The sequence below is a fragment of the Colias croceus genome, chromosome 6 (genome assembly GCF_905220415.1).
Source record: "Colias croceus chromosome 6, ilColCroc2.1".
Classification (NCBI taxonomy): Eukaryota; Metazoa; Arthropoda; class Insecta; order Lepidoptera; family Pieridae; genus Colias; species Colias croceus.
This window is the reverse complement of record NC_059542.1, coordinates 2,247,097-2,274,884: the sequence shown is the minus strand read 5'-3', so window position 1 is coordinate 2,274,884 and position 27,788 is coordinate 2,247,097. Positions and strand designations below refer to the sequence as shown.

Genomic DNA, 27,788 nt, shown 5'->3' with positions numbered 1-27,788 from the left:
CACACGGATCAAGGGCGGTAGGGAGGTTCTTCGTAACAACATGGCAAATTTGGATATGATAAAATTTATTTTTTACCTTGTGCTCTTTTCCTTTCTTCTTCTCAGCAAATTTGATATAAGGTAGTGGTTGTGTAATATTGAAACTTATCAGCTAATTTAAAGTATTCAATATGACAACACTGACGTTTACAAACGTCAAGTTTTGTCAAAAGTCAAAACTCAAAAGTCAGTTGAGTAGTCAGAAGGTCAGTAAAGTCATGTTTCATCGTGTTTCATGTATTATATAGTTACTAGGTACTTGCTGTTAAAGTTTATACCTATTTATTACTAGTCGATGGAATTATCTTATTAATTACAGTAGTGATTAAACTGCTCTGGATTGTGGTAGTATTAATTTTTAGACAGTGACATAATGTGTTAATTTATTGAGTGTTAAGTATTAAAATATATTGTGTTAGTGTTCGCTTCTTCAATCTAGAAGGTTTAACCATGGCACCGAATTTTAGTAAAATTACTTCAAGGACAGATGTAAAAATTGCGTTAGCGGCATCTGCCGCTCTTGGTGCATGGATTGTAAAGAACTCTATAAAATCAAGGTAAGATTATTTACATGTGATTTCCATATTTCATAGTTTCTAATACTGTGCAATCAATTTATGTGTTTATGGTCTTTATTTACTTTCATAATGTGTATTGAATTTTATAATCATTTACTACATGTAGTTCATACTACTAAACTGTATTTGTATTTTAATGAACTCTGTATTTAAAAATACAGTACAGTACAAACAAAATACTAAAGAAAATAAAAGGTTAGGTAGAAGTTTTCTAAATTTCAATGCAATATTTATGTAAACATGTTGAAACGTTCATATAACAAAAATCTTTCATAACAATCAGCTATATTTATGATATTTGTTTGCAGTCAGAAGAAAAATGCTAAACCAAGCAGTCTGACATTAGAGGAGAGTGTACAATACATGATAAAGGACAAAGACAAGAAAGGGCCAAGAGCACAAGTTAACGCAAAGTTCTTCAATGAGCTCAAGGTGCTATGGAAGATTATGGTGCCCGGTGTATGGTCCAAGGAGAGTGGATTCATGGTGATGATAGCACTGTCGCTTATAGCCAGGACTATGTGCGATTTGTGGATCATACAGCATACAACCTTTATAGAAGGGTAAGCTAATGTAAATAAATAAATAAGCTATAATGTATATGAATAGTACATTTTTTACTATTTATTCAGACTCATAATACTATTCCTTTTTTGTATTTATGAGAGTTTATCATTAGCATATTTTTAACTACTAATGATATTGAATGTGGCTTCTAATGAGTAGACTTGTCAATAAACTTAATAGTTACTATTTTAAAAGTCAAATTGTGAATTAAATACAGTACACAAAATTAAATGCATAGACAATTTATTGAGTAAAATTCATTGTTTTTATTTGCATATTCAACTGTATGATTAAAACTATGATGAATTCAGGATAATATAATAAAAATGGAATGTTTATAAAATGTAACAAGCATATTTTCAAAACATTTCTGTTTATCTGAGTAATATCATATAAAACATGAAATGAAATGTTTTTTTTATAACCGCTGAACATACATAATAAATACGAATTTGTATTTTTATATGAGCATAGAGATTTTTTTTTTTAATTATGTGAAGCAGGTAATACTTTTTTAAAAAGAAAACCAAGGTACTTGGCCAAATATGACAGAAAGAGCATAGTCATTCCAACTTGGAATTATTTATTTGGATTAATAAATTAAAATAGCTTACTCAATTTTGGTTCATTGTATTGAAATGTTTGCATACAATAGACCCAAGTTTACAACAACATTTGTTATTTAAAATAGGTGGAAGGACCTATGATATCATTGGATAAGTATAATTTATCCAATTCAATACATTTTACCATTCCAATATGAAATTATAATTCTTTTCATGGTAAAAGTAAGAAAAAAAAAATCAACTTTTACCATGTAAAGAACACAGAACAACAACACACAGAAGTTGTTGAAGAATAAGAATCTTGTTGACGAAAAATAAACAAAAAATAGATTGATAGCATAGTATGTCAAACTTTCTGACAAGTTTAATGGCATAATAATTATAGGTCATCAAACTTATTGACATACATTTACAAATCCGCACTTGGTGTTGGATTTATATGTCCAACAAATTCTGTATCTTTCTAAAATTCCTGCAACTCGATTTTTACATCTCTTATTTTTTTTATTCATGAATGGCCAAGAAGTAACTTGTGTCTAAGCTTGTGTCATACATTTTTGTATTTTTTTGTGTATGGCATTGAGCGCATAACTGTTGCTTAAAAATACACAAGTATTATTAAATTATTTAAAAAAGAAATAGTCGATGTTTTTTCAGTAGGATTTTTTTTAATTATTTCTACAAGTGATTACCTAATTATTTTTAAGCTTCATAGTTTTTTATCTTACTGTGAAATTTTTATTAATATGACGCAAATGTCCTCATATAGGTACTTATTTGGTTGCTAAAAAATACAAAAATTAAAAAAAAATTGACGAATAATTGAAGGATACTTGTTTTAGCAAAAGTATTACGAGTCGTATTCAGTCATAAATAATTTATATAAAAACCAAGATAAAAACAGAAAAAGCTAAGTAGGTAGGCATTGGCTGGATATAAATTTTACGATCTTATGAACAATTTTAGAAAAAAAAATCCTAAAGAAGTAGACGAAAGTCGCTTACAATCAAAATTAAGAACAAAAATGTAACACGTAAAGATGAAAGCTTTACAAGAAACCGGTTCAATTTCTTCGAACTTGAAACGTATCACGTGAATGTACAAAGTCTATAGCAAATTAACGTTAATGGGTGAAAGATCATAATATAATCATTAAATATGTCACGTTTGCTATTAATATTACATTAGTATTTGAATTTCTAACAAGTCTGTAATATTACGAATAGAACGTATAAATCGCCGATACTTTGCACAAAAACTCTAAACCTAAATACCTATAATATGTTCTTGGAGCCTGGAGGAAAGTTTATTTCTCGCAAATCTAAATTTTATTAGACAATTTACAAGATTACATTCGACACTTGTCGAATAAATACCAATTTTAATCGATTGGTAAAAGTTACTCTATAGTGAATAGTCTATATTCTATATTCTTAGTTGCAATAGCGAAATTTACACTGTGTATGAAATAATTTAAATCTTAAATTTAAAATAAGTTATGGTTATGAAACTGATTGTATAATACTGTAACATGACATACAATGAAAATTATAGTTTTGCCATCTTGCCATGGACGTCGAACAAAATGTTAAACTTATATCTAATAACATCATAATAACAGGTTTTTCTATATTTAGCTACAAATACTTCTTTAGCTTATGTATTGAAATTGAAAGTCTATACGCTATACTTTGAAGAAGGATGAAAGCTCCTTTGTCGCCACAAAAAAGAAACAAAAACGTGATGGGGGTGTAAAGGACCCACCGGATTGAATTACGAATGTTATGTATGAATGTGTTGGGGCTACCAATATTGGGGCTTGTTATGTGCGGGTGTAATAAAAGATGATTAACTACGCAAAGGTTATAATTCGTTAACTACATATATTTATCCGTATGTAATTAATATTCGACCTAATGCGACCCACCCGCGTCCCGACAAGCCCGTGACTGTATGTGCATAGCGCACGAACTGTTTATATATGAGTTACCGTGTGAACTTTCTTAGCGTTACACTTGAAATTCGATAACTCATAAATTGGCTTGTCGACGCTACATCATTCCCCCCTTAAAAAATAAAAAGGGTATACAATTAAAAAAAACTTACAATTAAACTAAACAATAAACAGATGGGTGTACATAAAGTGTCGCTATATAAGGTTACAAAATGTTTACAATATAAAGTATAAAAAATGTTCACAATATAAATCAATCATAACGTATACAAGTGGTTAACAGTTAACACCTAATTTCGTTAAACTATTTATGTTATTACAAAAACTCGGTTGGGTCTTCTAAGTGGCGTGCGATAATTGTTACACGTCATCTAACACTTAGTAACATTAACATTTCAAATCTCAATACGTTCTTTACACTTGTATCGTTTAATATTACAAAGGCTATTACTATACACTCATAAGCCATAAATCAAAAGTACTTCAATTTCTAAGTAGTAAACATTTCAATAAAAACTCACAAACATAAATTTGAAATACCATACTTAAAACGTTAAACCATTAACAATGAACTCGTTTCAAATTTCATAAGTGCTATTATTTATTAAATACGATGTGTTGATTACTAAGTATTTATTATACATTTCTATGAAGTCTTATATGAATACTTATAATCATCGTAATTCTAATAAATTTAAAATAGTTGAAACAATTACAAATACAATACTATTACCTAAATCGTACCGGTAATCGTATAGCTCTTCCACTACGCGTGGTATGTGTATTAGGCAATTCGCTACTTGGAATTTGTAATGGAACCTCAGTATCTGCCCCAGATGTCGTATCACTATCATCATTCAAATAATATGCAGGTTTTAGACGGTCTACAGATATTCTAACTTTCCTGCCAGTCATTTGAATGTAAAATACCTTTTCCTCTCGACTCAGCACACGATAAGGACCGTCGTATGTTGGTTGTAGAGGCTTACGCACTGCGTCGTTTCTTACAAAAACATAATCGCATTTTTCTAAATCGGGGTGAATAAATATGTTCCGTCTTACATTCTGCCTTATAGCTACTGACTGATATTTCCTAATAGTATCTCGTAATTTACTTACATACTCAAGACTGCTATATATTTCAAAACTCGATTTTTTATCGAATAATCAATACACAGTACACTCACACGCGGATCGGTTATTTTTCGACACTGGTAAAATTAAAACATTTCTGATTGCGCCGGTGTCCACTAAAAACTTAATAGATGCTGCTTCCGCCACACACAAGGTTGAAAGCACTTGCTGGCATTGTTCTTATAGCGGTAATGGTAATAACATAACCAATTTGGTCTTCTCTGTTTTGATATTCCTGCACGATCGTGATTTTGAGATGCGGAACGATGCGTGCTATTTCCATACCTTCGACCGCTAAACGACTTGCCTCTCGAGCCTGCACATTCCAGCTGGCTTACCCGCTGCTTTAATTGTGTTAACTGCTCGAGAAGGGTTAACTGTACCGACGAAACTGGAACTGCCGGATTCATTTTTATTGTTAACAAACGATATCTATGCAATTCACTATATGTTCACTAAACGTCGGGAGTCAGCAATGTTGGGGCTTGTTATGTGCGGGTGTAATAAAAGATGAATAACTACGCAAAAGGTTATATTTCGTTAACTACATATATTTAGCCGTATGTAATTAATATTCGACCTAATGCGACCCACCCGCGTCCCGACAAGCCCGTGACTGTATGTGCATAGCGCACGAACTGTTTATATATGAGTTACCGTGTGAACTTTCTTAGCGTTACACTTGAAATTCGATAACTCATAAATTGGCTTGTCGACGCTACAAATGAATGGCATGAAAGCCGATTTAACGTGTTATTGTATATCCGGAAAAATTTAATACATCATAGTTAAGTACTTTTAAAATAAAGTATCAATAATTAAATACTTATTAGGTTCTTTCTTTAGAAATAATCGTATAAAAAGAGCATGTGTGCCGAGCATACCTATCAGAAGTGAAACTTCTTAGTCAAGATTCAAAGATACCAAAATCGTCGACTACGTCATGACGTGACGGTATTACCATGACGCGACCTTAATTTTAATCTCAACGCTAGTCCAAAAAGTGAAAGTACTTTTTTACTTTGTTTTAAAAATGTAATTTAAAATAAAATCTAGATAAAACACACAAAATAGAGATCAATGTGAATAACTAATAGTGAAATGTATTTCGTTTTATGTGTTCATTCTCATCTTCTGTTCATGGTTAGATGCAGCATGCAAATAGATAAATTATGTTTAAAAGTATAAGTACCTAATATTAAATATACCAGCATCGATAAAAAGCAAATAACGTATTGAACAAAAAATAAATGCTTCTGTATTTTTATATATTCAAACATTTTTGCTTTTTAAGCGCGTCATTAAATTTCAAATTAATATTTTCAAATTGTGAAGGTTTGGTTAATAATAATTAATATCGATTGGCTTTTGTTTTTGTGTAATTATTTTGCAGAATGATATATTTTTTTGCGTTTTGATTGTAAGAGGTTTCAGAATTATAGTAAAAGAGAGATTGTAAAATAATTGACAAATGCGTAAAAATACGACTGTATTGTAAAAGATAACAGGAGGGAGCCTTTGAAAGTGCATTACAAGCTCCGGAATAACCAACTTAACTGAATAGCCTTATTTCCTTCAATATTTATGAATAAACAGGGTAGCTATGTAATAGCCTGAATTCATATAAATCAATGAGCTATCAACAGTAATTATAGTAAATGCTATAAACGCAATAATTACTATTGTCACTGCTTTGTTAATATTGGTTTGCCTTTTTTCTTATTCTTAGCTACAAATATATCTTGACTTAGTGACAATCCTTTACCATAAATAGCTATATTTTTATTAAGTATACATTTATTAAGGTTAACAAAAAACAGTATGAAATGTTAGTAAAACGTAATCCGTAATGGATAAAAAAAATCGAAAAGGACAATTTTTTAGTAGGTAGAATGTAGATACATATTATAGACTAGCTTCCGCCCGCGACTCCGTCCGCGCGGAAAAATTAAGAAAAATTAAGATTTTTTTTTCTACGTATTTTTCCCTGATAAAAAGTATCCTATTTTATGCCCAGGTTAATAAGGTATAATTATACCAAGTTTCATCGAAATCGAACCGGTAGTTTTTACGTGATGCCTTCACATACAGACAGACAGACAGACAGAAAGACCGACAGACAGACAGACAGACAAAATTTTTTTAAATCACATATGTATTTGGGTTTAGTATTGATCCAGTAACACCCCCTGCTATTTATTTTTTCAATATTTTCAATGTACAGAATTGACTCTTCTACAGATTTATTATATGCATAGATATTCCTTATAATCAGTTGAAGTTAATTATCTCTAATGAAAATTAATTAATTGCCTTTGTTTCAGATCTATTATCACAATGAACAAGCCAGAATTCAAAAAGCTTCTCACACAATTCTTCATGGCGATGCCATTGGTAAGTGGTCTCCTTCAAAATATACAATACTAGCTTACCGCCCGCGGCTTCGCCCGCTTTGTCTATAACCTAATAAATTATATACTAAAACCTTCCTTTTAAATATATCTATTTATTTAAAAAAAACCGCATCAAAATCCGTTTCTATACGAAGGGACATAGGGACACAGAAAGCTACTTGTTTTATATAGGTACTAACTACTATGTAGCGAATAGCGATACATTCATCATTACTTCATTCATTACTTCTGTATCTGTGAAATAATTCCTTTTATTAGCATATTATATTATGTGCATAACTATTACAATCTTCAATTTATCACTACATAAACAAAGTCGCTTTCAGCTTTTTGCCTGTCTGTCTGTCCATATGTATGCTTAGATCCTTAAAACTACACAACTGGTTTTGACAGTGATTTTTAATAGATAGAGTTATTCTCGTGGAATGTTTTAGTATATAATTTGTTAATAGATACTCAGAGAACGTGGGCGAAAAGCTAGTATAGGTACAGATAAATGATATAAACCTTATTTGCGTTTTTTTCTAATACTATATAAGTATATAACTAGTTACTTATTTAATAGGTACATATTGAAAGAAAATAATATGATTAACTTGGTCCTTTTTTTTCAGATTTCCCTTGTTAATAATGTGTTAAAATGGAGCATAGGAGAAATCAAGCTGCGAATAAGAACAAATCTGTCTTTGCATCTCTACGAACAATATTTGAAGTGAGTTATCAATTATTTATACATACATTAGTTTTAATAGCTGTAGTTTTTGTAACAAACCTGTTTGGAAACGGTTTCCGTCTTCTTTAATATTCGAAACGTTTGATCTATACATAATATAATAAATCTGTAGAAGGGTCAATTCTGTACATTGAAAATATTGAAAAAATAAATAGCAGGGGGTGTTACTGGATCGATACCAAACCCAAATATGTGATTAAAAAAATTTTTGTCTGTCTGTCTGTCTGTCTGTATGTGAAGGCATCACGTGAAAACTAGCGGTTCGATTTCGATGAAACTTGGTATAATTATACCTTATTATCCTGGGCGTAAAATAGGATACTTTTTATCCTGGAAAAATACGTAGAAAAAAGTTAATCTTAATTTTTCAGTTTTATCCATAGACGTTGTTCCGTAGAACCGCGAACACACGTTGCGTATTATTATAGGCCTAGCCGTATTTGGGAATTGGGTCCAATAGATATTTATAAGATTTTATTGTCAGAGGTACCTACTCAAAATGGAGAAATAAACCATCCACGCGAAGACCGACATCCGCGCGGACGGAGTCGCGGGCGGAAGCTAGTATGAAATAAAGAAATAAATTATAAATCTTAACATAGAGTTGAACAGTTAAAATTAAATAATGTATACTCTTAATTCTTATGTTATATAATTTATATAAATCACGTTTTTGAATCGTTTGACTCAAAAGTTTAGCTTAGTAATTGACGATTTTTTATTAATTTATTTATAAAAATTGGTTCCTTGTAATTTTGAAACAGGTTTTATGTTATGCTCTCGATATTAACCTTGATGTTTTTAATACCGATAAAGTTTGGTTCCTATAAAGAACTCAATTACTGGGATAGAGTTAAGCTCATGTTATCTATCCATACTAATATTATAAATGCGAAAGTAACTCTGTCTGTCTGTCTGTCTGTTACTCAATCACGCCTAAACTACTAAACCAATTTGCATGAAATTTGGTATGGAGATATTTTGATACCCGAGAAAGGACATAGGCTACCTTTTATTGCGATATATGTACCACGGGCGAAGCCGGGGCGGACCACTAGTAGGCTATATAAAACAAATCGAATATCTTCATTTTTTGCTTATATCAATGTTTTATGACCAAAAAATAATTTAAGAATTTATCAAAAACTGTTAAATTTACTTCCCCATAAATGTTTATGTTGGAATTTAAGTATTTAAAATTCAAGTATTTTTTAACTTAGTTTGTTTTCTGAACACGCCGAGTATAAAAATAATTTAAGCTGTTGTGTTTACCAGCAGAATATTATAGAAAAAAAGAAACAAAAATAATATATACAATCACGTAATCAAGGCCATCTTGTTCATTCGGCCCAGATTTACGGTTTTCAAAAATGTTATTCGACTTTATATGCATAAATAATAAATATACATTTTTTACTTAAGATAAATGATACAAAACGCATTGCTATTCTAAAATTTTAATTGAAGAATGACTATGACGTATAAAACCTGTAATAATGAATGGGAATCTAATGGTTTAGTCTATTGTCATAGATTATCTATAAGAAATAGTTGTAGTGTGGAATCACGCCAGCGAACTTTGACCTTTGTGTGAAGTCCGTTTGAAACAAATGATCACTGTTGATATTTACTTATTTGAACGAACATATACAGGAATGCTATTGTTTTATGTCATACTAGGTTTCCGCCCGTGGCTCAGTGTGGTCAAAAGAAATTCCCACAGGTAGAGAAATGTTTCACCGCGGTAAAAGTAGCCTAGATGTTACTCTCTAGTCTTCTTACTATCTTTAGATGAAAAAATAATTTCATAAAATCGCTCCGTTGCGACGTGAAAGAGAGACAAACAAACAAGCACACTTTTCGCTTTGTATAATATTATGCATTAGTGAGGATGTTGTAGACGTAGTTACACTAAGAAGATACAAAAAAAAATAGTTTCATTAGTGTTTTTTTAAGGGACGGGGATTATTCAAATTTCATAAACGTAATAAACAAGACCACTAAAATAATGAAATCATATGATATCATAGTTTCTGCACCAAAAGTATCTTTATAATACACAAAATAAACAAGAAATTTATGAATAATGTGTGAAACGTACTTGAAGTGTTTCGTTAAAATCAGGAAAAACCATCATAATTGCGTTATTATTATTCGCTACTTATTTTTCTATTGTAATCATATAATTAAAATGTATATCAACATAAGCATTCCAATTCTTATTCAGATATGATAATCTAGAAATGATTAAATTTTGCTTAATGTCTTATATGTGAGTAGTTAGGGTGTAACGGCCCGTGTAGGCACGAATGAAGCCGCTGGCTTTATTAGAACAATTCTAAATTAAACAATTTATCGCGGAAATTATACTATTAATTTAATCGTAAAGGTATATAATGTATAGGTATTATGTTAATTGGAAATTCATAATCACTATGTCGGGTCACTACAAGAGGTCATTTGTACTTATTAAAGAATTTATAAGTTATAACATTTGTATATGACGTGGAAAAAGAAAAGAAAAGTATCTTTTACTTAGTACTAAATGGTACCTAATTGGTATTGGTTTAATAATTCGTATGATTAGATACGAATTATTAAACTCACAGTCAAACCATGTAGGTACAGTGTACACTGTTTATGTATACCTACTATGGACCATTTTTTGGCAATATTTTAATGTTACCAAATAAACATTTATACATTCTTAGGTATAGGTATGCATTATGTATGTCTGAACTCTGTAAGTATATTGTATAGGTACCTATAGACCTCTACTCTTGATACTCCAATGTCCAAGGACATTCAGGAATACTATTTCTGGAATGTACAAGTCCAATATTCGATATTATCTTTATAAGATAAACAATAGATAATTATAGCAGGTAACAATACAGTAAATTTTTTAATAAGCCTTTAAACTCGTTTATGCTATTAGAACGTGACACATCGATAGTCAGTCGCGTAGAATGTGATAAATATTGAATATCATATTTTCTAGCGAACAAGTGATAAAGGACGTAGTGGGAAATCTATACTAATATTATAAAACTGAAGAGTTTGTTTGTCTGAACGTACTAGTCGGATTTGAAAAATTATTTCGTTGTTAGAGAGCCCATTTATCGAGGAAGGCTATAGGCTATATCAATTATTATCTTTGAGCGGAGCCACGCGGGTGAAACCGCGGGTCGCAGCTAGTAAAATATATGGACGTTCAGATTTTATTAACTGAGATTTTTTTCTAAATATGGCCTTGAAATAGGTCCATGTGCATTTGTTCACACTGTGTTATATACAGAAATCGAAAATTGCATACAACTAATAAATACCTTTTTGTGTAGAGAGAAAAAATAATATAATAAACTGACAACACATAAGTACATAATATCTGCAAATCGTAAAACCACCTTATTTTTTACTTAATATATAATAACATTTTAACATTCATTGACTTATTCAATAACATTTTAATATATAATAACATTTTTAACATTTTAATATATATAACATTTTAACATTCTAACACAATTCTTATAAAATGTATTTGTCATAATATTTTCACCTGTATGCTTTTAAATAACAGACTCCTTTACACTAGATTTTGACACACTTATAACAGACAGATTTAAAACTTTATACACTTATCGGTGACAATACAATCGTCTTATGAGGTTAGCGTGTTTTTAAGTTAGTTTTAATCTATATTTATTTATTTTAATTTCCAGAGGTTTCACGTACTACAAAGTGACGAACCTCGACAATCGGATATCGAACGCCGACCAGCTGCTGACCACAGATATCGAGAAGTTCTGCGACACGGTCATAGATCTGTACAGTTACATCAGCAAGCCGCTGCTCGATATATCGATATATTTGTACCGATTGACCGTCAATTTGGGACCTTCAGTAAGTTATAGTTTTTACCTTTTTAGTCTTTATATATAATGCACTTTATAAAAGGTTAATTTAGAAATATATAATACTTAGTTACCCGTAAGTGGTAAAAATAAGCGATAGGTATTAAGAGTCATCTTATACCGTTTAATTAAGGGTCACCTTCGTTATAAACGAAAAAAATATACACTAAGGTTAAGGCTTTAGCTTAGTATTTGGGTACATAATATGTATTATGCATACTAAAACTCCTACCTAAAGTGTATATAAATAAGATAACATTCAAATTAAATCGACAAAGCCTACTGATATAATATGTATTTTGATATATTCCTGTTATATGAGGAAATACAAGCACAGGATATTAGCAGACCATAATGTTATGTCACCATTTGTTGAGTGTTGCGGTTACCTTGAGGGTTTCCTTTTAATCTTACCGTATTACAGCTATTGTTTATTTGCCCTCATACATATTATCTATGAATGTAGACTATGATATAACTAGATTTGCAACCTCGGCTTCGTTCCGTTCCTGTAAGATTTCCAGAATAAAAATGTCGCCTATGTAGCCTATGTCTTATTCTGGGTCTTCAGATAGCTACATATCTTGTTATCGGTTTAGTAATATTTGCATGAGAGAGTAACAAACATCCATCAATCCTCACAAACTTAACATTTATAATATTATAGTAGGATTGAGAAGATTTGTATTTTTATTGATCAACAGTATTTCTTTGTATGAAGATCTTCTCTTGCAATTCAAAAACTTGCATGTATTTGTCATTTGTTTTACTTTTTTACGTGGCAAATTGTAATGATGTATGGTTTTATATGACGCACACGCACGTATCTTTGTTTACTTCTATTTTCAATGGAATAAAACTTTATGTCCATATAATTGAAGTAAAATACACGTGTTTGAGTGTAACTTTCACTAGTTAATTTATTGTATATCTACTTGGTAATAAATAATTCTTTGGATATTTTTCTTTATTCGATTGGATAACATTCTATACATAGTTTAGGATTATTACTAAACCCATAATTATGTAAAGCATTCCGTGCTTCCAATTTGTGCGACATTTTTGAGCAAAAATTCCAATTAGAATTTCATATTATAATTAGAGATATTTCGTAGTTCCTACATATAAGGGCATTTGTTACATTTGTCCTCGACCTTATGTGTCCCTTAATTAAATATTGTATTAATGAGTGTTTCTTTTACTATATACGACATATGATATTTATTTATTTATATGATACGACAATCTATACAAAAAACTCCAATTGTAAAATGTTATGATCACAGTCATTTTCATTTTATTTCATTTTCAGTTAGAATTTAACAAAATTGAGCCAGTCATTGTAAATGAGTTTTCAATTTCACTGCTTAGTTACAACAATCATAAAAAAGGGTAATAATTAGCACAAGGTAAAAACTGTTACTAGACAATGGCATAAGTTTTTACTCATTTGAACATTTTGACGCTAAAATTGCTCAAATATTTTAGATTTTTGTTTGTCTGTATTCGTATTATATTTTGTAAAAAATATATACATGCATTATAATTTCATATTTGCTGAATATAAGAAATTATATATATATAATGAAATATATACATATAAAATTTCTAATTGATGTGCTAGGTTACTTTATCATGTTTATTTGATAAGTACAACAACTTAGTACCTACTGTTTTTATAACAATTAAAAAAAAAAGAAATAGAAAATAATCTCAAGTGAAACTGGCTGGTATTTCTTTCGATTACTAGGTAGGCTTGCTATTATGGTAGAGCGAAAGACGAAAATAGTATGTTCTTTCTAAATTTTTAAATATCCACCTTTTTCAAATTTATTTTTGTATTTTTCGATTCTATTTAATGACCACAATGTGACAAACTTGGTAAATAATATAATTTTTTTTTCAGACGCCTGGCTTAATGATGGCGTACTTATTTGCATCTGGAATGTTCTTGACGTATTTGCGGCGGCCTACAGGTAAAAAATCTTAATACAAAAGTAATATTAAAACAGAAGCGAAATAAAATTGAGTTTTTATCAAATTACTTTTTTTTATTAGAAGCTGGCAAAAATTAATTTATAAGTACATATTAAGTACTTATTGATTAATTCAAGTTTTTGTTAATTTTTATAAAATTCCAATTTTAAACATTAAAAAAAAGCTTCCTCGTGTAACACTGGAAAATAATTTTTTTTCTCCGTTATTTTTTTTATTTTCAGCTCGAATGACGGTCCAGGAGCAGAAATTAGAAGGCGAATATAGATTTGTTAATTCAAGACTTATTACTAATTCTGAAGAAATTGCTTTCTATCAAGTAAGTATATTCTCTAAATAGATTCAAAGTTCATTTTATTAGAATTCTAAAAAGATCTAGTTAGAAAAGCAAGTATATTACCATACGAGACATACTACAGTAGACAAGTGATAACTGCGTTAAATACAACCGACTTCAAACTTGCACTTGCAAAATTTACAAATACCTACAGACAAAAATGCTCATAAAATAAAAACTACTGGGCCTATCCGAATAAAATTTTTATGGGACCAATTCGACACCGCACCATCCCGCATCGAACACAAAAAGAATCACGTAAATCGGTTCAGAAACCTCGGAGTAATCGGTATACATACATAAAAAAAAACATACCGGCCGAATTGATAACCTCCTCCTTTTTTTTGAAGTCGGTTAAAAAAAAAGTTTCATCTACAAACTGTAAGTATATTGTTATTGATTTAAAATATATACCTAATTACTTTAAATAATTATATTTATAATTTCCGTAGTTTTATTAAATGATAATACTTGTATACGTAGTATATTATTATTAGTCTGTGATAATACTAAATAATTAATGTTCTTATTTCAGGGTAACAGACGGGAACAGTTGACTCTACTATCAAGTTTCTACAAACTAACGCGGCATTTGAGGAATTTCCTCAACTTCCGCGTTGGAATGGGCTTCATAGACAACATTGTTGCTAAATGTAAGTTTATTTTATGTATTTATCCTCACTAATAATAATAATATAAAATCGAAAGTCTTGGATTACAGTCTTTCTTTCCCATCGCAACGTAGTCATTTTATAGTATGATTTTTATATCTGGAAATACTAAGAAGTTATAAATGCTTTTTACTATTAGGGGCCGTTCATAAAATATGTCACACTAAAATTAACTCTTTTTGAGCCCCAAGCATCAAGTTACAAGTTATTGTAATAAATATATGTTATTTAATATATGTTATTTATATTTACTAATACGAAATAAATGACTTCTCTCATTACAAGATTGAAAAAAAAGTCGAGAGAACGAATACTCAAATAAAAATTTTTAATGGACGGCGAACGTCACGCTGCCGTAGATCCCCTGTCCCCCCTTGTCACATCTTGTCACACTCGTGAAAACCCCTCCCCCCCCCCTTGTATGCGAACGTATTTTATGAACGGCCCCTTATGAAATATCTCATTCCCATTAGAAATTTCTTATACCGCACGAGGGAAAACACGGGTAAAAAGTTAGTTCAAATATCTACACCATTAGTGTTCAAAAAAGGTAAACCAATATAAAATAATGTTTATTTACAAACACAAATGTATATATGTAGGAATGTTTATGGATCACAAATAAAATTAAGCTACAAGTAAGGTTAGGTTCGTGAACTGTTTATGAATAAACATACAAACATGGTGTTAAATACAATGTTGCGATTCTTGAACTGGGTTTATGGTTTGTAAATGTAATTTTAATACAAGTTTGTATAATGTATGATAAACTAGTTGAGCCTTGCGTTTTTATCCGCGGTTGAATGCTAATTTTAGCCTAGTTATTTTACTATTTTAATTCCAAAATTTCGTCCAAATCGATGATGTGGTGTAGCTGTAAAAATGTTGCAGACAGACAGACAAATTTTCGCTTTCCGCTCGCGCTTTGTCTATAACCTAATAAATTATATACTGAAATCTTCCATTTGAATCGCTCTATCTATTAAAAAAACCGCATCAAAATTCGTTGCATAATTTTAAAGATTTAAGCATAGATAGGGATATAGAGGGACAGAAAGAGCGACTTTGTTTTATAATGTAGTGATGAATTCTCTATGCATGACAAGAATATCTTTCCTTCTTTCATTTATCTTTATACGTAATTTTATTATCAATTTATTGGTTTGCACATCAAAACTTGCTACACACTTATGGGTGGTTGAACGATTAACAATCACATAGTTTAATGTGACGTACTTTTCGCACTCAAGTATTAGATTATCTTTGTATCTTTGTTTGTAGCATATGTATAAATATTATGTTATTTAACGAATACTTATGTGCTTCGTCAGCCGTTGTTATTCAATATTCATCCTCACAATAACAATATTATGTATTTAAACCTAACATTATATTAATTAGAAATTTCGTTTTTAAATAAAAAATTTGTCATACGAAACAAATATCTTAGGCCACATCTCAGCTTACCATCAGGCGAGATCGTGGCCAAGCGCTCCCCTAAAGCAGCATAAAAAAATATATACATATTTCTATACTTTAATGTGTATTTTTAATCTTTATAGATGTGGCGATTGTTGTCGGTTTTTACGCTGTATCTCGACCGTTCTTCGTGAAGGATCATAATTTACTCACCACTGGCTCAGAACAAGATAGATTTAGGGTATGTACACATTAAATTAGCTAAATAATTATTTTATTTCAAACCAAAACATACATTTAACTGTGGAAAAACTTAATTTATAAGCATGCTTATTAAAGTAGATTTTTTATATTTAGAAACAGAGATGTACTTAAATCACTCATGTGTATGAAAAAGCAATTCTTGTTAGATACTGCCATAAATAAAACTATTTATTAAAAATCGATCGATGGCTCCTTAACAATTTGATGATCTTATATGACAACTCGCATTAAGCTTATATTTTTTGTGTTGGTGTTAATATTGATAAATGTAACAATAGTAACAATAAGCATGACAATTAAAATAACGTCGAAAACAGTAATTCACATATCTATTTATCCGCAGCACTACTACACATACGGTCGTATGTTAGTCAAAATGGCGGAAGGTATCGGTCGCTTAGTTCTCTCCGGGCGAGAGATGAGCAAATTAGCTGGACTTACAGCAAGAGTCACTCAACTTAGAACAGTGTTAGCGGATGTCAATAAGGGCAATTATGTACGGACCATGGTGGATAGACAGCCTAATGGCAGTGGTGAGTAAAAAAACAAGAAAAAATAACAAAAAATCATAAAAAACATCGCATGCATCGTGGGCGTATTTGGTGATAAGAAATGAGCAAATCGGACTTAAAGCTAAAGTGACGCAGCACATAACAGTGTTAGAGGTTGTCAATAAGGGCAATTATGTACGGACCATGGTGGATAGACAGCCTAATGGCAGTGGTGAGTTATGAAACAAGAAAAAATAACGAAAAATCTTAAAAAAAAATCATCGTAGGCTCAGTATTTCGTGGTTAGTGATGAGCATATTGGCTGAACTCACGACAAGCGTCCACAGCTAAGCTAATTTAACTACAAAACAAAAAAAACATAAAAATGGAGGCGGAGTAGCGGTTAATGTTGTCTTTCAAATAGATGTAGAAGAAAAAAGCTAGAAAGTTTTAATGAAAAATTGTTTTACCTTTTCGTTACATCTATGATCTACCCCCCTAGCCAAGTGGCTTTCTGTTAGCGTAGCGTTCAATAGAATAGACTACGAATGTATGAGATTGACGTTAGTTGTAGATAACGTTCAATAGAATAGACTACGAATGTATGAGATTGACGTAAGCTGTAGATACGTTTATCTACAACTAACGTCAATCTCATACATTCGTAGTCTATTCTATTGAACGCTACGCTAACAGAAAGCCACTTGGCTAGGGGGGCTGATCCATCATTTTTACCTTGAGAAAGGGTTGAGAAAGCAAAAATATTACTGTCATTAATATTATTCAACTTTTTTTCTGTTTTCAGTAAGCTCAAGTCCGCTTTCTTTAACTCCGGGAGGTGGTAGAATCATCTACCAAGACAAGATCATTCGATTCGACAGAGTACCGCTTGTTACTCCTAATGGAGATGTACTGATAAAGGAACTTTCCTTTGAAGTCAAGTAAGTTGTTCATTGAAATGTCTATTGTGGTTTTCACAAATGTTTTAACGCGGTTTGTCCGTTGATTATTTCAGTTAAATATCAAAATTGTGTTATAACAAATAAGACACAAAAATAAAATAGAGTCTATGTCATTAATGTGTAGCTTTTTATATTTTAAAGTTGATACGTAAGTAGGTATCCTTGGAGCTAATCAAACATTATCCATTTTTTTTAAGAATAGAAATCGATAAGAAATTGTCATTTGTCCCTATTTTACAATTTGGAGTGGCACCTTCAGGACTTAAATAAACTTTGATTACCTACTTGTATGTGTATTACTAAAAGTTCAACTAACTTTGTAAAATAATAATACTAAAATAAATGCTTTTCTTTTTTTTTTTGATTTGGCATTTTTATTTAAAAGAATACGATTTACAGTTGAGTCTCTGTTAAATGTTGGTAACTTTTATGCATAATTCACTATTTATTTTTCTACCAAGCCCTCGATATCGGTATCGGTATCGGTATCGCCGATGTTTTACTACAAATATCGATATCGGTATCGTATCGGCAAAATCATGTATCGTTAAATCACTAATATTAAGAATGGATTTTATTTATTTATTTAATTACCAGGTCAGGTATAAACGTGCTAGTGTGCGGGCCGAACGGTTGCGGCAAGTCGTCCATGTTCCGCATGCTCGGCGAGCTGTGGCCGATCTTCGGCGGGACTCTCACCAAGCCGCCGAAGGGCAAGCTGTTCTATGTGCCGCAGAGACCGTATATGACTCTGGGCACTTTTAGGGATCAGGTGGGTTTTTTATTATTAATTTATGACTAAGTCAGGTATAAATGTGCGCGTGAGTTTAATTAATTTAAACTCCTACAATTGATGTGCTGTAGGCAAGCTGTAAGTTCGGGCTATGGGCCGCATACCGTATATGACGCTGGGCACTTTTAGGGATCAGGTGGGGTTTTTTTTATTAATTTATGACTAAGTCAGGTATAAATGTGCGCGTGTGTTTAATTAATTTAAACTCCTACGATTGGTGAGCTGTAGGCAAGCTGTAAGTTCGGGCTACGGGCCGCATACTGTATATGACGCTGGGCACTTTTAGGGAGGTGGGTTTTTTTTCTTAACTAGAGGTCCGCCCGGCTTCGCCCGTGGTACATATTTACGTTTTCTCTACATAAGAACCATCCTCGTGCTTCAAGGAATATAATAAAAAAATAATTATCGAAATCGGTCCACCTGTTTACGCGTGATGCCGTGACGACGCGAAACGGGTTTCATTTGTTTATATAAATTTATCGCCAGGTCAGGTATAAATGTGCTGTTTAATTAATTTAAACTCCTACGATTGGTGAGCTCTAGGCAAGCTATTCTTTGTACTGCATACCGTATTTGACGCTGGGCACTTTTAGGGATCAGGTGGGTTTTTCTTATTAGTTAGGTGCAAACGTGCAAAGGAGATTCTTTATCCCATCCAGGAAAACAATGAATGTGACCATTTTTTGTCCTTTTATTAAGAAAGTTTTAGAAATAATTAATAGCTTGATTTTTAAGTAAAAGTGAAGCCATATACCGACCAGATTTTGTATACAAGCCGTGTAATTGAATACAGTAGTTTGGTTTTATTGAACAACAATGTTTAAAAAAAATCTAAAGAAATTGTCCAATAAATTTAAGTTGAACTTACAGTTTGTTTCTCTATGTAATCCAGTATTGAAAATGAATAAAACACAGAAGTAATTTTTTGACACTCATAAAAAAATAAAAATATTTTTTGCCACAGATAATCTACCCGCAAACGCGCGAAGAGATGGTCCGTCGCGGGCGTACAGACGCTGAGCTCAGCAGATTCCTAGATATCGTGCAACTGTCGTACTTGAGTACAAGAGAAGGGGGATGGGATGCTGTGGAAGATTGGATGGATGTGCTCTCCGGGGGCGAGAAGCAGAGGATAGCTGTGAGTTTTTTAAGCTATTGCATAGCTTCTATCGCGGGCCTTGAGCGCGGGGACCGAATCGAAAAATTCCGTAACGAAAACACCTCACGCTCCCCACTCCGACGGGCGGAGGTGTGGCTTGAAGGCATAGCATGCAATAGCTTTACCGCGGCAGTCCCCGAGTGACACACGTCGTTTTTTTTTTAGCTTAATTACTAACTTGACTTTTTATCCGACTTTGCTAGACTATATAGGTAATAGGCAATGATATTTTATGTATAGATACGTTATATACTCACAATATATCCAAAAAAAATGCTTCATATGCAGTGTCAGGCACACACAAATACAAGTTTCATTTTACTTAATTTATTACATTGACAGACTGTATAAGAGAGATGGCTATAATAAAATGATATAAACAAAAAAGACAAAGATAGTTTGTCACTTCCGCGCAGGTGTAAGCAAAAGTCATAAGAATTCACCAATTAAATATAAATAAACAAATAGTTGCCATGGCAATTGGCATAGACTAACGACACAGAAGGTTCAATGTTATAGATGTTTCGTTTCCTGCACACGTAAACAAATGTGACAATTTCATTTACTATTTAATTATTATTATGAAGTTTTATTAAAATGAAAAAAACTTTTTTGGAGATATAACTGTATTAAGCATTTATTACTAGCTGTGGTGTTCGTTTTCGGTCATCATCATTTCACCCGATAAACACCCACTGCTGAGCATAGTACTCCTTATAGAACTCCATACGGACCGATCTTACGCTATTCGTTTCAAGGCAGTTCCCGGAACCCGTACAAGGTCATCACTCCAACTTGTAGGATATAATAATTAGTGGTGCCTAGATGAAAAAAAGTATGAAATAAAAGAAAAGGATGAAAGATAAGCCTTTTTTATCTAAAACACAAATAAAATTTATGTTCAATAGCTATTTACAGAAAAGCAAATAGCATTTTTCGTCAGTAGCGATAAACTTTTCTTTAATGTATACGTATATTCAACATCATTTTTGCAAACAAACATTTTTGCCATCACGATTTCATTGTATATAATAAATAGATATATTTATTAATTACAGGCACTGTGTGGATTTAAATATAAAAATAATCAAGTACATATTTACCCAAATCGAAATTAATAAAATAACCGTTCTATATTCAATAATCGTATCTACATGATAATCTTTGAACACAGTGTGCGCTAGCTTTGTCACACTAGTGATTGAAGCAATGTTTTATCCCTTTCATTATTTCAATACAAGTGTCAAGCAAGTGTCATTCATTAATAATTGCAAATTGTTATTTTTGCTCTAAAATTATAATATTTTAATACATTTACCTGTGATATGATATCCCTCTATCTTTCTTTATTTTACTATCGTAATTTGTGCACTTTCTGAACACACAAGAAGGCATTATTGATAATTTTAACGTTTATATCAGCATGTGCGTTCGCTGTCACAAGTCACAATCTGACTGATTCCACTGGTCCCAATTAGGACCAATTCACGGTTTACGTTTTGGTGCGTTGGTAACGTATCTACCTCTTGTTTCTATATATAATATCATTGGGTAATAGGTATGTATAGTGGTGTGTTTGTGATATGCTAGAAATTTTTATAGTAATGGAAACATCATCGTTTCGAAACCGGTCGTAGTTTATTGTAATAAAAATATAAATAAAGTGGAACTAGTGAATTGTGTGTTTCTATTTCTATAAAACGCAGTTCCATCAAGAAGTATGTTATATTTCCTCTGATTGTTGGGTTGCCTGGTAGAGATCGCTACCTAGTGATAAGGCCGCCCTTTGCTGCTGTAGTCTTGTCTTTGTTATATGTGTTTATGTATTTTCAATGCAATAAAGTATAATAAATAAATAAAGTAACAATAGAAAGTATAAGTTATAGGTATTTTTAACTGACGTCTGAGTTGTTATGCGTACCTGCTGTATTTACCGACTGCGTCGGGTGAACTGGATTAGAATGAATCCCGTGTCAATTTTCATGTCTTTGTAATTACTCTCTGAATATATTTACTCTGTTTCATAAGTTAGTAGTGTTTTTCTGAACATATTTACACAATTTGAATATATTCGCAGTTTCGCAGGGTATTAGCAAATTTTATACACTAAGGACTGATTTTTCAATCGTTGGTTAAAACTTATTCATCGAATAACGTATTAAACTACCATTTTTTAGTAAATAAAGATTTTTTTTTTTCAAAAATGTATTCTAATTGTCCGTATTTGACAGTTTACAGGCGACATTTTAAAATATTCAAAAGTGTAATACATACTTTATTGGACGGATAAATTTTAACCAATGATTTAAAAATCGGCCCTTACTGAAGTAAGATTTGACACATTTGTGGTCTGGTGATTTCTTTCTAGAATTTATATTAACTATCTGCCTAAAATATTAATAAGCTAGTGTTATTTTTCTCTAAAATTGAATTTATTAAATTATATTTATTTGTACAGATGGCGCGTTTGTTCTACCACGAGCCGCAGTTCGCCATTTTGGACGAGTGCACGAGCGCCGTGTCCGTTGACGTTGAGGGACAAATGTACCAATATTGTAGAGAGGTAAATTATCATTATGTTCAAATTAATTATTATTTTATTAAACTAATTGAAATAAAGTTAAAAATATTACATATTTAATTAAATTTAGAGGATTTTCGTGATTCTTTAAAAATCTTGTTTTCTATAAATTTATAAAGATGGTCAGGAATCCGCCCCGGAATGGCGCGAAAGGATGCGGGTTCGAGTCCCGCCTCGTGATCGAATTTTTTCTATTCTTTATAAATTTATATTTATAAAGCATTTGAATGCCATAAAACCAAAAATATCAATTTCATCTTGTTTTCTGTAAAAAAAAATGTATAACTTTAATCGTATCATAATCTATTTTACATTTATTCAGTATAAAAAATATTAAATACTTTGTTTAAAAGTACTTCTTCTGCTATGATATGCATTGTATCACTCCGTATATCTGAATACAAACCCTTTTTGAACATCCTTTTTATTTTATTAAAATTACTATCGTTTCCAGATGGGCATATCCCTATTCACGGTGTCTCACCGCAAGTCTCTATGGAAGCATCACGACCACTACTTGCAAATGGACGGTCGTGGCGGTTATGTGTTTGGAGAAATTGATAATAGCACGCAGGAGTTTGGATCGTGATCGCGATAAGAAATAATTAGCCAATACCGTTGTTTAATAAATGACTAGACTCGCAATATCAAATTGTCCGAAACTAAACTCTGCTTATATGTGGAAGGCAGAGTTAGAACGATACAATGGACTGTGAACATTAATACCACATAGTTTGATAATAAAGTGGTAATTTCAATGAATGTTTTACACAACTCGACTCGGACATTTATAGGGCTGTGAGTTTAGTTGTTTATTACGTCAATAGCCAAACGGCCATGCTGCATGACATGCAAGTTGCTCAATTTTTTCGTCACAATTATGTTGTGTGTATTGTTAAGGTAAATCCAGAGAAGTTGGGAATTGGTAATGTTTGAAAATTAATTGCTGTTTGAAAGAGTTTTCTTATTAGAATTTCATACAAATAAACATAAGGAATGTAACTGAAAATAATTTGACTATAGTATTTTAATACCATAATTAAATAAGTGATCATGACATGTAGCATGATCGTGTAGGTTGGTTTCTAGACAAAACTATTTTATTATAACTGACCATTTCGAAAAATATAAAACGATGTTTTATCTACTTCAACAGTCTTTGTTATCGTTTTATCTTTTTCACCCTAGAATAAAATTGAAATTCACAGCTGGATAGACAATTTTTAACATAATAGATTTAAAAAATATTTGATTGTACTTTAAAATATATATCACAAATACTTTAAGGCGTATTTATGTCACACTAATACTTTATGTATAATGTACAAGTAATTTATTAGTAAGTAATGAAAAGGTTAAATAAACATTATGAAATAAAATTTTAAATTAAAGTTTTTGTACGAAATCGATAATTTAAAACAAATATAAATAAAGATGTCACAATTCAGTTCAGAATTTTCTGCATCATATAAAATATACTATTTATTAGTAATTTTTTCTATTTTTACATATTTTAATATAATAAACATGCCTCTATATAATGTAATTTATATTCATTAAAGTTCTATTGTAAGTCAAAATAATTATTTTTACGCAAAGTCACAACTGTCGATAATTATTTCACAAAATTTCCCATTGAAGACCTCGTAATATCAATGTAGTGCATGTGAATTAAACTTAGTAAAATTAACTGAATATATGAGAAGTGATTCAACTTGAACAAATAATAAATTCACAGTGGTTTTTAAACGGGTTATTTGTCTGTGGTATTATAATATTTTATTTTTATACCTAACACCGTTATTAGTACACCGACGAATTCGCGAGTGGCAGCGAAACAACGAAAAATCTGTCAGTAGTATGGCAGGTTTTCGCATATGATATGTCTCACTCTAGCACATAGATAGATGAAATAGTTGCGTCCTTGTCAGTATTGTTTCGCAAGGAACTGCGAAATGGCCATTACACAGACGCATTGCGAAAAAGTTGCGAAAACATTGCTGTTTACTAACGTTCCGCAGATATTTCGCTACGCCGTAGTTTCGCAGAGATTCGCTGCCGCACGCGAATGCGTCGGTGTACTAACGGCGTAAATCATCAAATACTTGATATAATTACATACATTATTACATACTATAATAATTTTATTATACTCTATGTACTAGACGTACTATATGCAAACTTTTATGTACAAAAACATTTTCTCTAATAAATAATAAATGCTATGAAGAAAATACCTTGTAAGTTGATATTGTTATACGTAGGTATTAAAATCGTAATAAATCTCGCGCAATATAAAAATTATTGCTGGAGTAAGGATGTATGTATACAAAATATTTTATTGTAATATAAATTGCAATAAAAAAGTCTTGTTAGTTAATTTTGATATACATATTTGTAAACAAATTATTTATTTTACCGTTTAATTCCAATCGATTTGACAATGCCTATTTATTCCAATGTGACCAGGTCACTGCATGTGGTACATTTTTATAATGTACTAGCTGTCCGCCCCGGCTTCGCCCGTGGTACATGTTTACGTTTTCTCTACATAAGAACCATCCTCGTACTTCAAGGAAATAATAAAAAAAGAATTATCGAAATCGGTTCAACCTTTCTCGAGTTATGCGCTTACCGACACATTTTGCGATTCATTTTTATATATAAGATATTTTTGTTACTATTATATAGGTTTTCCTATACAAACTAGAAGAGTTGTAAATGATATTTTTATTATTTATTATAATAGATGTTTTATTTGTGGAAATTTAATTCGTTGTGGGTAAACAAATCAAATAAGATTAAAAAAAATTCCAGTGCTCATTTATATAAATTTATTGTGATTTTAGAAAAATATTTAATACAAAAATCACACATTGCTTTCATTTTTAATCTTATAGTCGTGTATCTATAATTTTATATGATTATAAATAGTAAAAGAAAATGATATGTACCTCGAATAATATTTGTCTATTTTGTTTATATAATTCTCAATATCACATATACGTATGTAATTGGGTTTAGTTACCATTTATTATTATTATTTTTGACTTGACTTAAAACAACTTTTGCAATAAGTTTATAACTTTTATTAAATTTGTATTTTTTTTATTGACAAATAAATCTTTCAGTTTGGATTCTTTAAGTAAGTGCACTGCAAAATTTATATTTTTTATAATACGTAAAAAAAAGAAGTTGTACTATACATTCGATTTACTCGAATTAATAGTAAAGAGACTCGGAAATATGTTTTGTCGTAAAAAAAATTAGCTTACCTACTCATATCAATACATGACTTAATTTTAATAATTCTTTTTTAAATAATGTAAATGTATTATGTATTGGGTGTAGCAATTGTATGGATGTAATTTTTATAATATTATGTATTCTAAAAAATGTGAGTAATAAATAATTTTCAATGTGAAAGTTGCTGTGATAGATTAAGTTTATGTTGTTCTTGTTGATAGGTGTTGGGTCAATAAAGAAGGGTTAAGGATAATGTTGTGTTTTATTTATGAATGAAGGAATATATAATCTGATTCGGGTTTTTTTAAATTAGGTAGCAGGATTATTTAAAACTAATTGTATATAGTGCTTAAATAGAAAATATTATTAATTATTAACCATTACATTGATGTACAAGTGAAAATTATTGTGAAACACACCTTCTATGGGATCTACGCAACGTTTAACTTTTTAACGCGGAGGTCAACGTGTCAACGGTTATCCCAATTCAAATATCTTCGATAAACCAGGGGAGTACTAGTTTTATAATTTCATATTTAATTATAAACAACACCTATATTCATTTGTATTACCAACACCGCTCATATTTAATGAGCTACGTCACAATAAATACATTGGCACAAAAGTTATCGTCTCACTTTGCTTGACAAGTTGGAAGCAATTTAGAAGACAAAAACTTATCGCCCCAGACAATATTATTCTTTACTCTTTACTACATCATACCGTTAATCACTTATCAACATTCAGTACTACCATAATAGTATTCAAATATAATTATCTCATACATTTTCTTTCATCTGTTTCAGCAACTACAAAATACAATATGCTGACCCGCAAGGCAGTAGCTAAGGACATGGAGAATAAATTAAAAGCTACACTCCATGATTTGAAAACATCACAATCTTTATGTGAAAAACTCATACAAGAGCGGGATGAAAGTGAATTAGAGATTCAAGAAATAATTAAAAAGAACTCTCTTCTAAAGGCCGAGCTGGCAGAACTACACATGAAATACATTTATAGTGAAGACAAGTGCAAAGCCCTCCAAGACATTGTGGACAGCTTCCAGCAGTGCTCTAGTGACCATGAGATGGCTCTTAGCCGTATCGCTAAGTTGGAATGTAGCCTAATGGAAGTGCAAGAGGACAATCCCAAGCGGCAATGCAACACACCAAGTAGTCTTCATGATGAATTAGTTGAATGTGGACAGTTAAGTGGCTCTGTAAACTTTAAAAAAATCAATTTCTCTTCACATAAGAAGTTGAAAAAATACCTTAGATTAAGTAAGTTTATCAAGCGTACCCAATCAATTGTTAGAAAGAGTTCTTTTAAAAATGTAGTTCAATTAGAGAAAGTCAATAAAAATCTGGTTCAAGAGTTAGACAAATATCATAGGGATCTAGAATATTATAAAATCTTGTATGATGTAGAAACAAATGAATTAAAGGAGAAGATAGACTCTTTAAGTCAAATGTTAAATGATGTCAACCAGAAGTATTCTGCTGCCCAAATGCAAATAAACGAGCATATACAACAGGCAGATGACTTAATTAAGTTGAGTAATGAAAATATGGATCGCTTTGAGTCGCTGACCAATAAATATGTATGTCAGTGTTCAAAAAGTGACAATGAGCAAACGTCACCCCATAAGCTTGACTGCACAGACATACATAGTGTTAAACCCGTGACAACAATTTCAACTAGTAAAACTAAACACCTTTCCGAGCAGGAAATTATTGTGTTGTCAGATAGTATTGGTCAGGGTTTTGGCGCTATGCTCAACAATTTAGGGCTTAAAGTCACTAATATTTGCACTCCTAACAGTTCATTTAATTATATAATCAAATCACTTGATCATTTTAGCTTTAATAAGAATAATATTGTAATTATACTATATGGAGATAGTTTAAATATAAAAAATAAGGATATTGATGTAGGATTTCAAAAAATGTTGGAAATTAGTAGTCA

At 31.1% G+C, this 27,788-nt stretch overlaps 1 protein-coding gene across 2 annotated transcripts; it reads left to right on the top strand.

The window, feature by feature from the left end:
* The first annotated feature begins 250 nt into the window (after nucleotides 1-250).
* LOC123692511 (ATP-binding cassette sub-family D member 3) lies at nucleotides 251-23,249 on the top strand. Of its 2 annotated transcripts, none has more exons than XM_045637266.1 (15): nucleotides 251-596; nucleotides 926-1,180; nucleotides 7,163-7,232; nucleotides 7,867-7,964; nucleotides 11,711-11,891; nucleotides 13,809-13,878; nucleotides 14,122-14,216; nucleotides 14,770-14,887; nucleotides 16,468-16,565; nucleotides 16,932-17,118; nucleotides 17,885-18,020; nucleotides 18,639-18,813; nucleotides 19,799-19,972; nucleotides 22,452-22,556; nucleotides 23,029-23,249. In XM_045637266.1, the coding sequence occupies exons 1-15, from the start codon at nucleotides 490-492 to the stop codon at nucleotides 23,161-23,163; spliced, it is 2,004 nt and encodes a 667-aa protein (XP_045493222.1). In that variant the 5' UTR covers nucleotides 251-489; the 3' UTR covers nucleotides 23,164-23,249. The 2 variants fall into 2 exon arrangements, with proteins under 2 accessions (XP_045493222.1, XP_045493223.1); XM_045637267.1 differs by having other exon boundaries at nucleotides 16,932-17,121.
* The last annotated feature ends 4,539 nt before the right edge of the window (nucleotides 23,250-27,788 follow it).

Excerpts from the sequence above, each read along its gene's own strand:
- LOC123692511 (XM_045637267.1), top strand. The coding sequence starts at position 490 with ATGGCACCGAATTTTAGTAAAATTACTTCAAGGACAGATGTAAAAATT. Across the intron at positions 18,814-19,798 it reads TGGGCACTTTTAGGGATCAG|ATAATCTACCCGCAAACGCG; the intron begins GTGGGTTTTTTA and ends TTTTTGCCACAG. Across the intron at positions 22,557-23,028 it reads TGTACCAATATTGTAGAGAG|ATGGGCATATCCCTATTCAC; the intron begins GTAAATTATCAT and ends TATCGTTTCCAG.